This window comes from Vulpes vulpes, chromosome 9 (assembly GCF_048418805.1).
Source record: "Vulpes vulpes isolate BD-2025 chromosome 9, VulVul3, whole genome shotgun sequence".
Classification (NCBI taxonomy): domain Eukaryota; kingdom Metazoa; phylum Chordata; class Mammalia; order Carnivora; family Canidae; genus Vulpes; species Vulpes vulpes.
Genome location: NC_132788.1, coordinates 78,993,908 through 79,006,388, shown reverse-complemented (window position 1 = coordinate 79,006,388; position 12,481 = coordinate 78,993,908). Strand labels below are relative to the sequence as shown.

The window sequence follows — 12,481 nt, the reverse complement described above, 5'->3', positions numbered from 1 at the left end:
CGTGGCAGCATCATCTCTACCTGTCTCCATCTTGCCATCCAGTGCAGCAGGACCATCCAGGACCAAGCTCTTGATCTGCAGAAACTCGTCCGGTTCATCCCCTCCAACAACAGTGAAGCCAAAGCCACGACTGCTCTTCCGCAGCTTTGTGTGAATGAACTTGCCTTTCAACTCAGAAGGATTTCGTGTAAAAAAGGGTTTGCCTGGACGAAAACAAGAAAAGCATAAGGAGAGTCCCTGTGAGTGAGAAGGTGAGTCAAATAAGAAATGACACAATTTATGGATAACTTCTCCAAGCTCTTGTACTTAAGGTTTTTAGGAAATTTCCTCTCTTGATTGCACTAATAAGGTTGATCCCTTTGTTTAAGAAGGGGGAGATGGTACCTATTTAGCGTGTTTCAGCATGAAGATCCAAGAGAAGGCAGAAGAGAAAAATGGAACTGCTGTCCATCATCTGAAACACTTTTGGTTTCAGATCACATAGTTTAGCAGCAATTGAGCTGTCCTGAGACCATTCACAGAAGATGAAGTGGGTCTTTGCTTTGTGTCTTCTGTTTTGCTATAGTTTATACTTTGCAATACAACATCCAATGTGTTGCCTTGGGCTTGGCTTCCACTTGCAAAACCAACAGAGCAAAAACTTGTTTCTAATCAAACAGAAAACATATTCTGAAAATACACTGACGCCTGGATGCTCAGCAGTTGAGCATCTGCCTTTGGCTCGGGTCATGATCCTGGGGTCCAGGATCGAGTCCCCCATCAGGCTCTCTGTGGGGAGCCTGATTCTCCCTCTGCCTATGTCTCTGTCTTCTCTCTGTATCTCTCATGAATAAAGAAAATACATAGAAAATACTAGGAAACATATGGTCACAAAGAATAATTTGATAAAAATGTAGTATCACTACTTTCAAAATTAGAAGTCATTACTTTGAATTGAATTCTAAATTTGTCATTTTTCCTATTAATTTTCATCTTTGAAAATTTGTAAAATAGCCCAGACATGTCCACTACTAAAATTTATTGTCTAAAAAAGTTTAGGACATGTGGTTTAGAATATTTTAAATCCAAAACATTGAGGGACCTGGGTGGCTCAGTTAATTGTCTGCCTTTGGCTCAGGTCATGATCCTGGGGTCCTGGAATTAAGCCCCACATGGATCTCCCTGCTCAGTGAGGAGCTTGCTTCTCCCTGTCCCTCGGCCTACCACTGCCCCTGCCTATTCCCTCTCTTATAAATAAATAAAATCTTAAAAAAAATCCAATACATCTAAACTAAATGAAAAAGGTACTAATAAGCCAAATAGCTCCAAATTCAGTTGCCTTATTTAAAATAAATTAATAGCTATATAGCTAAATAATTTCCAAACATGCTACCTCTGGTTTCACTGAATTTTCTTAATGATATTCACAATAACATTTTGTGCACAAACCAAACATTTTATTTGTGGTTTTGTTAGGCATTTCTCTATAATTGAGACTTACTAGAATTTCTCTGGCTATCCCAAACAGTGGACCTAATTTCACGTTTAGACTTTTTAAACTCTCCTAATTATACTTCCTAACTCCTGCTCTTTTTGCCATGGCTTCCCTACCTGCCCTATTTTTTTTCTATCCAAAGTGTTAGTCAAAATAAAAACACCCTGGAGAAAAAGTCTCCATGTACCCCTGCACCAGAGCCTGGCACCCAGGAAGAAAAGTTATTTTTGGTTAACTGTAGCTAAAAGGCCTTTTTAAAAAAGGTCTCTGGGCACACATACAATTTTTAATTGCATATTTCAAAAGTTTCCGGGTCTTAAAAAGGCTCTTTTAAATTGCCCAGACTCTCAGTTCTGCTCACGAGCCTCCCCCTTGCCCGGGCAGTCCCAGGGCTGGTTGGAAGCTTGACAAACTACAGCCCTGTCACTGTGGCTAAAGAAAGGCAAGACTTTGAAGCATTCACCATGCAAGGTTGTCCGCCAAGACATCAGTAAGGTGGTGTCAAGCGCACTCAGGGCTTGTTGGGAGACAGCTGCCACGGCAATTATCAGATGGAAAATTGAGGACGGGAGTGAATAGCCTACATCCTTAAGGCAGGGGCAGCTAGGGAATTCGGAGAGCGTGAAGGGAAACACAGTTGAGTTCTGCAGAGACAGCACCAGCCGTCATCTTCACAATGAGGCTTACTCAGAGCATCTGATTAAAACTCGCCATACCTCCTCCATCACCCCCTACCCCCCGCCCTTTCCTGCTTTATTTCTATCCCTAGCATTTATCACCATGCAACACAGCATAGGTTGTATGTATTGCTTCGGTGATGTGTCTCCTTCCTGCCCATCCCCGTGCACGGGGGCACCGCATGTGAACACGTGCACAAGCACAGTGATGTAAGCTCCAGAGGATTTCTGCTTGTAGACCTGGTGTGTAGAATTCTACCTGTTTCACTTGATGTGCTCCAAATATTTGTGCTGAATAAATGAGCGAAGGAACAACAGCGCAAAGAAATGAGATTTAACGTGTCTTTGAGAGGGCGGGAAGAGGTGGTTGGGTGTTTAAGCTTCTCACCCTTATTATAGGCAAAGTTAGAAAATGTGAAAATGTGCCTGGCAGTTTAACTGAATGAATTTTTTCAAAGCCATTAGCATATTGTGAACTTAGAATGTTTTCAGCTTAATAGAGACACGAGCAGAGCTTTGAAATGACACCGCTGACTTCCTTTTTTAACGCTTAACTAGGGTGGGAAGATCACAGGGTTTCACATTCATGCACGTTTTATTATGTTTTATGTATGAGTGGTCATCAGTTAATGGAGCTTTGGAAAAGAAGTGCTTTTCTACCTTCAAGCAGTGGCATTTGGAGCTCTCTGCTGCAGCCCTGTGGTACATGTTATTTTCTAAGAGATCCTAGTCTGTGGACAAGTCACCAGTTGTACAATCTTGTTATGTAGGAGAATCGCCTGATCAGCTCTTTTTTATTAAAGGTGCTCATGTGTAGGGCTACTCTAGACTCGTTCAGGGTCCTTTGGGTTCTTACCTAAAATTCTGCTCTTGAATGACCCTTAGGGGCTTGCTTCTTTGCCAGGCTGGCACTATTCTTGGCACCAGTGTTTGAATACCATGGACCAGTGATGTCCAGTAGCACGTTCTATGACAAAGACGGTGCTCCATATGTGCACTGTCCAAAATGGCAGTCACTAGTCACATGTAGCTCCTGAGCCCTTGATATGTGGCTAGTGAAACTGAAGAACTGAATTTTTAATTTTTTAACTGTAATGAATTTAAATGGCAGCATGTAGCTAGTGGCATCTGTACCGAACAGCACAGGTTTACACTATGCAATGAGGTGTTTCCCCCCAACACAAAAAAAGACAAAAAAAAACAAATGAACAAAAAGGGTTTTAGCCAGAAATTTAACTGTTCCTAATGACAATTAGGATTCAGATTGGGTACTCTACTACCTACTGGCTGTGTGGCCTTGGGCAAGTCACTAAAGCTCTCTCTGCCTAAGTGTTACATGTGTAAATAGAGGTAATGATGATACCAACCTCACTATTTAGGAGAGTTGTAAGGAATACTCGTGGCAGATAATAAAGGTAAAGTGCTTTGCAGGTGTCTGGTAAATAAAAACAGCCCAATAAATGTGTGTTGTTATTTTAGAAGATGGTCATGGTAGTGGAGGGATGGCCACAGAAATCTCTTAAGCACCAGGTGGAATTGGAGAGTTTTCCTAAGAGCAACTCTCTTGAACATTATCATTTGCTGGAATTGGAAGTGCACTCTTGATCAAAGGAAAGTTTCACTGAGCATTGAACATAGTAAAATTAATACCAAACAGTCTAACCAACTTAGCTACTCCACTTCTTCCTGAGAGTACTATAGGATGGTGGATCAGGACACTTCACCAGCAGGCAGAGAAGCCAGACAGCATGAAGTTGCAGAAGGAATTTTATATTTAAAAAATACAGAGGAGGCTACAATTATATTGTTATTAATGTTATTATCTGCTATGTTTTATCTTTATTAAAACCATTAGCACCATAAAAATGTGCACCCAAGCCAGGAGAAATTATTTTATATAAACTGGTCGTATCACCAATCTCATGATATTATCAGTGAGGAAACAACTTCTTTCTCATGAAAATTGTCATGTAGGAATGAAAATTAGATGAAAGAGTTTTTCTACTTTTTATATCTAATACAATAATACTTCTTTAAAAATGTACAGAGAACAAAGATAAATTTTAGTCTTTTTAATGGGTCTGTACCACAAACATTCCCCAATTCTATCATATATAACACCCGTTCTATTTTCCTTTTTTTTAAAGGAAAACAATAAGCAAAAAACCCTCCCAAATCTTCTCTATCAGTTAAGAGTAATGAGGCCTGAAAGTAGCAAGATTCCGGAGATACCAATTTTCAAAAGTGAACCTCTTTGGGGCTCCTACCATTTGTGAATGTAAATGAGCAAGGCCCTATGAAACACTGTAAAACATGCAAAAATGCCAAACTACAGCAAGAAGAGGAGATGAGTATTTAGAATATAAAAATATCAAATAATTTTGTATCTAAACAAAATCTTAGTCAAAACCAAATATGTTGACAAGGATCTTGAAATATCTCGAGGTGCCTTTTCAAATTATCTTATTTGAGCCCAATACTAAACATCTGTAGTGTCTAAATCAGTGATTTACAACTCTGGGGTCCTCCCCTCCCCACCGGGGCATTGGGCAATGACTGGCACATTTTTAGTGGTCACAACAGGGGAAGGCTGCTACTGGCACCCAGTGTACAGAAGTAAACGATGCTGCTAAACATCTTCTATTGCACAGGACAGGTTCCACACATGACAGAGAATTATCTAGCCCAAAATGCCAACTGTGCTGAAGCTGAGAAACCCTAATGGCAATTAGTTATCATTTTCAGAGCATTACAATTAGCTGAAGAAATTTACACAAAAAAAGCTTTCAATTTTCTTGACAAGTTTGATTAATAATACATTTAAAAGTTCTAACATTATGGTTTTCACTATCAAAGGAATGACTTGGGAGCTAGGAGTTCCTTAAAACAAAACAAAACAAAACAAAAAAAACAACTAAATTTTTGAGCTAAACACCTGGTCATTATAAAAACACTTTACCCTGAAGTGGAGCTTCTCTGGCTGGCTCCGGATTGCTTGGAGGGTGGTTTGGAATAACAGGAGGCACAAGCGATGAATGATCTTCTGTCCATTCTATAAGAAAAAGAAACAATTTACTGTTTTCCCTCCAAGCTGCAGGTCAGCTCACTCAGGATCCACCTTCTTAATTATACAATGACCAAAACCAATAAAACCAGGCACAGAGAACTTAGATCGAAAAAAAAATTGGTATCTGATCCCAGTCTTTATTAAGGACATCATGATTCCCTGTGTGTGTATCTGTCTCTCTCTCTCTCTCTTAAGGCCTTTGATTGTCTCTTTCCTAAGACCTTTGACTGTCTGTCTCTACCTCCCAAGACCTTTGAAGAAAGAGATATTGTGATATAAACAATAAAAACTTCAATTTTCTCTGGCTAGAGAGTCCTTAAGTGAGACCAAGTAAAAAATATCAGGAAAGGTAATACAATCAATTGATGCCAGCCCAGTAAGGGAAAAACTTCTCTCATGCAGTTGAGACACAGGCTGAGCTGCTGAAGCCTGCTTGTCTGAGGTGGTAAAGGTGATTTCAGCAGTTTGCTTACGTGCTATCCCCTACCATCTCTCAAACCCGAATGGGACCTATCACCAATACTCCTGTGTCCTAACTGTACTCATACTCACCTTGGAAGCTCAGAAATAACTCACTGTGAGTGGCCCTTGAGATTTACAGTCACTTTCCAGCTAAGCTAATATATTCAACTGTACACCTCCATTCCCCAAACAGCACTTTCTAACACAATAGTTTCACCAGTTTGGAAAAAATATTTTAAGATATTTTTTTAAATAGAAAAGAGATGAAGGTAGAAAGGAGAATTCTTCCAGAGGTGCACACACATACACACACACACACAGAGATACACACATACACACTCTATCTGAAATACAGTCTAGGGGGTTCCTGGCTGGCTTAGTTGGTAGAGCCTGCAAGTTTTGAACTTAGGATCATGAGTTCTAGCCCCACGTTGGGTGTAGAACTTACTTAAAAAACAAACGAACAAACCAAACAAAAAACACAACAGTAAAATACAATCTATGGCAGTGACTGGCTACCTTTAATTTATAGGCTGAATTTGGCCTTAATGTCCATTTTTATACAGCTTTTTAAAAAAATATTTTATTTATTTATTCATGAGAGAAACAGAGAGAGAGAGAGAGAGGCAGAGACATAGGCAGAGGGAGAAACAGGCTCTATGCAGGGAGCCCGATGCAGAACTTGATCCTGGAACTCCGGGTTCATGCCCTGAGCCAAAGACAAATGCTTAACCACTGAGCCACCCAGGCATCCCTTTATACAACTTTTGAGACAAGGATGGCTTTTCCATTTTTTAATTACCACAAAAAATTAAAATGGGAAATAATTTGCAATACATGACAATTACATGAAGTTCAAATTTCAGTGTTCATAGAAAATGTTCTATTGGAACACAGCTGCACTTATTAACTTTATATCTTAACTTAATATCTTATTAACAGATATTAATATATATCTCCTTTCAATATGTTAAGAGCAGAGATGAACAGGTGTAATAGGGACTTTATGAATAGCAAAACCTAAAATATCCACTCACTGGCCATTTACAGAAAGGGTTTCCCAACTTCTACTCAATGGTCTACATTTATTATATTCAATATTACAATAAGGAAAGTATTATATTTGATTTTCATACGTTTGCTATTTGCATATTATGTTGAAGGGGTATTAAGCCTATCATTTTAAAAGGCTGCAATGAAAAACTAGAAAAACTATTAATAAAGAGATGGTAATTAATAAATAGATCTATTAATTAAAAAGGTGGCTAAATGAAGTAGAGATTCACAAAATGGAAAATTATGCACTTCTTAAAAACAATTGAGTAAATCATATTAATCAGCTTTGAAATATGTAAGAAATAATCTTAAATGAGAAAATGAAGTCACAAAGCTAATATATGTGTATAATATATATATATACACACACACATGCACACATACATAAAAGTTATGATCTGATTTTTGTTAGAATATGTATCTATGTACAATCCTAGAAAGATTCTGCACAGTGTTTATCATTGAGAATGGGACAGGGGCCAGCAGAGGAGAACTTAATGTTCTCTATTCTTGAGCTGTTCATATTTTTATAAAGAGCATGAATTAACTTATAGTTTTTAAAAAGCATTCAAAATTACCAGCTCTTTTTGATTCTTACATGTCATGTTCCTAAAATTAGAACTCCTAATTTTTCCTCCTAGTGGGGGAAAGTTAGAATTATGCAGGAACTCCTCTTAAAGTGCTCAAAGCAGTTTCGATTTAGACACCAGTTGGTATGCAAACATGCTGGGGCAACAGAAAGTCCTCCAGTCTGATGACAGCCTCTTTCTAAATTACAGTGGAGAGTGGGGGACTTGGGATTGCCCTCCCTCCCCTTCTCCACGCCAGCCTCCCCCCCCCCCCCGCCAGCTGATGTCTAGGTTCTGGGCACGGATCTCCAACAGAAGCTCTGCCATCCACCTCCTGCAGGACATCAGGTCTATAGGATGGCAGGAGGATGTGAATACAGAGGCCAGTTCTGACCACACGGGGGTGTCAGCACCCCAAGCTCCTCTGCCCACACATCAAGGGAAAAGCCAACCTTCTGGCGGCTGCTGCTGCTGTTGCTGTTGCTGCTGCTGCTGCTGCTGCTGCTGGGGCTGCTGCTGCTGCTCAAGCTGCTTCTTCCGTTTGGCTTCTAGAACTGGGTTCTCATATTGTGTCTTCCGGTTGATGTGGCTGGAGCAGGAGGCAGACAGTATTCAGTTAGGAAACATTTCATCCCACAAGCAAAATGCCAGTCTGGCCAAGGCCCTTGATTAGAACTGAGCCAAGTAGGTGGTCTAAAACGCTAACTATCACATGTCACCATATGCAGTTAGGACGAGGGAAAAGAAATGAATACTTTCCACATACTGACTGCTTAGATGCTACCAGTTTTTCATGCATTTTATTTTAAAATCTTCAGTAAGGGCCAGGAGGTAGGTCCCATTTTAATTCACATTTTGTGGTAAGGGAAATAAATTTCTGAGCGGTTAATAACTCACCTAACATAAAATAGCTAGTAAATAATAAAGAGGCATGCAAGCTCAGGTCTGTCTGCTTTCAAATCCCAGGATTTTAACCACTGACTCTTCTAAATGTCCAAGATAGCACCCTACGGGGAGAGGTACTTTAATCCCACAGAAAGTAGACTGCAGAATTCTTTAAAAATGAGATTAAAGTGGAGATACAATGTTGTGTGTAACAGGTAATGCCAGACTGCTGCATGACTTCCTACAGCAGTTCACAGAAGCATAAGCACTCACCCAAAATTCAAAGAAGGGCTCTACCAACATCTGTCAACTATTTTGATCAATAGACATGGAGTCAGGATTAAAAGCATAAGCCTTAGGCAAAAAAACTCCAAATGCAGCTAACCTAAGCAAATGTGATGGTTCAAAGTGACAAAGACCTAGATACTTCAGAAGGCCCCAAAACTAATAAGCCCATGGCAAATCAAAAATACACATGCACACATATGAATACCTGTACATACATGGTTTTTTGCCATGGCCTTAGTGTACATGCACATATGTTACACAAACATACATACATTTTTCCCCCCACCAAAATCATACTTCATTAGAGGTTCAGGAACATACCTATTATGTGATTACAGTATTCAGAATTCAAAATATTTCTTAAAGGTGGGCTTGTCAAATAGGGTGGATAGACGAATTTCCTTTAATTCCTATGACTAGTTGCTTATTTGCTAATTCTTTTAGGCAATTTCATGCTAAGAAATGGCCTAACATAACAGGCATGTGGAGCTGATAAGACACAGGGAGGAGGACCAGATAGTAAGTAAGGTAACACAAAATTCTCCCCTCAAAACGGGTCTCTTTATCCTACAAAGCTGCAATCTCTCCTTCCTTTTCTCTCAATGCACAAATTAGTTGAGGGAGACCTCAAAATGAACCCTGAATAGACAGGAACCCCACTAAACATGTGAAGGAAAGATGATCTGCTGGGCACACAATGGAATTTTATTTTATGAGTGTCAGAGAAGCAATGGAGCTTGCTTTTCTAATGTCTCAAATCACCAAATCCTTCTCGTTAGGTACAGAGGTAGCAATGTGAATACTGGCCAATGACACTTGCTATATTGAACTCATAATTTTTTATAATAAGATGCTGAGCATTTTACAATTTGCATCATATGTTCTGATTGCCAGGCATTATACTTTTCATTACTAGTAGAGCGAGGGATAGAAAGCTTGCTAGTTATCTTCACTGCACCAGGTAAGATTATGATGATATAATATTTATATAGCATTTGTTTATTTCTTTTCTTAAAAAAAAGGATTTTATTTATTTGACACAGAGAGAGTGCATGAGCACGAGCCAGGGGAGTAGGAGAGGGAGAAGCAGGCTGTCTGCTGAGCAGGGAAGCCCATGCAGGGCTCAATCCCAGGACCCTGGGATCATGAGCTGAGCCAAAGGCAGAAACTTAACTGACTGAGCCACCCAGGCACCCCTGTTTTTTTCAAAGAATCTTTTATTAGTTATTTATCATCTTTCTCAGAGGAAGTGAATAGAGCATATCTGCTTCAATGTTCAGTATCTTGGGTTTCTCTTCTTTCAGTATCATCCTAACAACAGATGGTTCTAATGGATGGATAAAGTGCCCCATACTAGAATAAGGTACATAACTACAGAGGTCATGAGGATGATTTAAGAGTCTTAAAAATGGAAAATAGGAGTTATGTGGATGGTCCTCAGGCAAGGGAGGCAAAGAAGCATACGAGGTCTTGAGCTTGGCCCAGTTACCTTCTTAATTCTGGTGACATTTCATACATTACTAAAATGTGTCTGGCCCTTTTAGAAAGTCTGAAAAGTTCAGACCTGGCTGGGGCAAAAAGTAGGCAAACAGGCTCTTCTTCAGAAGACAATCCCTACTCATCTGTTTTGCTTTTTTCATTCATTCATTTATTCAACTAATACTTAGTGAGTAGCTGCCATATGCCAGGGCTGTGTTGGGTCCTGGTAAGCTAGTGGTAAACATAAGACTTAGATCTTGCCCTCATGAATTTTATAATATAATATACGGTCTTCAGATTTGTTGAATATTTTCTCATTCACCGAAATATGCATATATATTTTCATTATAAAATTATGATGTTGCTATTATTAGAATTATAAGTTTATACCTTATAATGATGACAAACTCTGTTCACCATAAAGTACATAATGGTAGAGAAGTACAAACTAAAACATGGATTAATAACCACTTACTCTACATAGTAGATACCATAGACAGGGTCTTCAATCTTTTCCCAACCAGCAGGCAGTTCTGAAAAATAAAAGAATATTTAGAGCAAGGAAAGCATATTCTTCAAGAACCTAAGGATTTTCAACAACCAAGGCAAAAAGAGAAAGGCTCATAAAAATTCCTTAAATCCAATTAAAACTATGGATCCTAAAAACAACAAACTAAAAGGCAGTCTTTTATTTATTGGTGTATTTTTCTTCATGAGGAACAATGCTTTACAGATATTTTGCACAAGCTAATAAAACTTAATAAAATGTAGTCCCTGATGCCTTTGTTCCAAATCAACTATTAAATTAGATTTTAATGGCAATAATATAGTTAAAATTCTCCTTGAATGCCTAGTCTATACCTTAAATATTTACAGTTTTCTCATTTTATTTCTGCCTGCTTTACCACACACACAAAAATGGATGAAAATTAATGTTTCTTTTCATTTTCAATACAATAGTGCTGGTTTTGCTCTCCCTGGAATAAAACAAAATTTGCATCTTATTTCCTCCTGGTTTCTAATTAAAATGTGAGTAAGTAAAAGATGGAGTTGGGCTTTCAAACTGAATGCACCTATCCCTCGAGGGCAAGATTCAACCAGGCCCACCTTCAGTAACACTTTGCTTGTGAAAGCAGAAACATAGGTCCTGCCATCCGAGAACTCACTAGTTAAGGGGGAAGACTTTATTCCTTTTTTGTGGTGATGTAAACTGGCATTGTGGAATTTGTGTGCCTTTCTGAAAACCTAACCTCGCTCTACTGGACTTCACTTTGCAAGGTTTCCTACAAAGGCTGGAATGTTATTAACTAGCTAATAGTGAGTGCAGCCACAACAAGAATCTACTGTGAGAAAGCCCAGTGCGCCAGATAATTTGACTTGGTGAAAGCAGAAACCAGGTTGTGTTTTGTGTCATTAAACAATTCTTTCAAGCAAAGCAACAATTCCTCCACTTAATTTCAAAGCCATGTGGATACATACACGGTTTCGGCAAGCTTGAATAATGTCATACTCCAAAGTGAATCATTATTCCTAGAAGTCAGCTACTAGGACTAATATGAACGGAATATTACAAACATTTGAAATATCACTTATTTTGAAATACTAGATTCCTTTTTATAATTTGAGGAATCCTAGGGTCACCATTGTCAAAGAATGATTCTTTCATCAAGGCATTGGGCTTACGTGTGGCACAAACAGTCCAGTACTGAAACGGAGTCATGCATGTGTACCCAAACACACACAGGCTAATTACTCAAAGTTTATATTTTGCTCAGATTTGGCTGCATATCAAGAGACATTAATTTCATGGTTTTTGCTCCACATGTTATCTATTTGCAAACAAAGAGACAGGTTTTCCCATTTTTCTTCTATTTTTTTTTAAACACTTAGCAGGTTTTAAAGAAGTCTTGAATTCCAGGAGACATAAGCTACTAAAATGCAAGACAGGTCCAATTTGCAGATGTTGATACAACTTGGCATTTTTATCCGCCAAGTCTTACGAACTGATGCAAATCAAATGCCCGGGAAATGGTTTCCCCTTACAAAGCTGGAAATTACCATTTAAATGAAAATGAACCACGAAAATATTTCCAAGGAGAAATCGAAGATTAAAAAAATGCAAATTGGGGCATGGTCCACCTGTTTGTTCAGGCATGGGGTGGAAGAGTGGGTAAGTATGTATAAGGGCACCACTCTGTTTAATTGAACCAAATCTTTTCCAAAACTTGCAACCTTGAATATTTGGTCTATCTTTAGATAAAATGGGCACTATAAAGAATTCAACTCATCTGTACACTTATCATGATGAGTACTGAGTAATGTATAGAATTTTTGAATCACTATATTATACACTTGAAACTAACAGAACACTGGATGCTAACTCATTCAATCATTGATTTGTCAAACATTTAGAGAGTGTCTACTGTCTTTCTGAGGGTGTGGTAGATATCAGGGACACAAAGATAATTACAAGTACACAACTAAGCAGACAGTTCAAACACCGTACAGTTAGTGCTTTGAGAGA

General features: G+C 38.8%; 1 protein-coding gene across 24 annotated transcripts in view; it reads right to left on the bottom strand.

The window, feature by feature from the left end:
* The window catches only part of MAGI1 (membrane associated guanylate kinase, WW and PDZ domain containing 1), a 636,912-nt gene that overhangs the window by 75,868 nt on the left and 548,563 nt on the right, over positions 1 to 12,481 (bottom strand). For all 24 annotated transcript variants that reach the window (XM_025985045.2, XM_025985062.2, XM_025985069.2 and 21 more), the window contains 4 exons: positions 10,433 to 10,490; positions 7,758 to 7,894; positions 5,111 to 5,203; positions 21 to 203 (listed from right to left, as the gene is read on the bottom strand). In XM_025985045.2, coding sequence (XP_025840830.2) covers positions 21 to 203; positions 5,111 to 5,203; positions 7,758 to 7,894; positions 10,433 to 10,490 — 471 coding nt within the window. The remainder of the gene's footprint in view (positions 1 to 20; positions 204 to 5,110; positions 5,204 to 7,757; positions 7,895 to 10,432; positions 10,491 to 12,481) is intronic.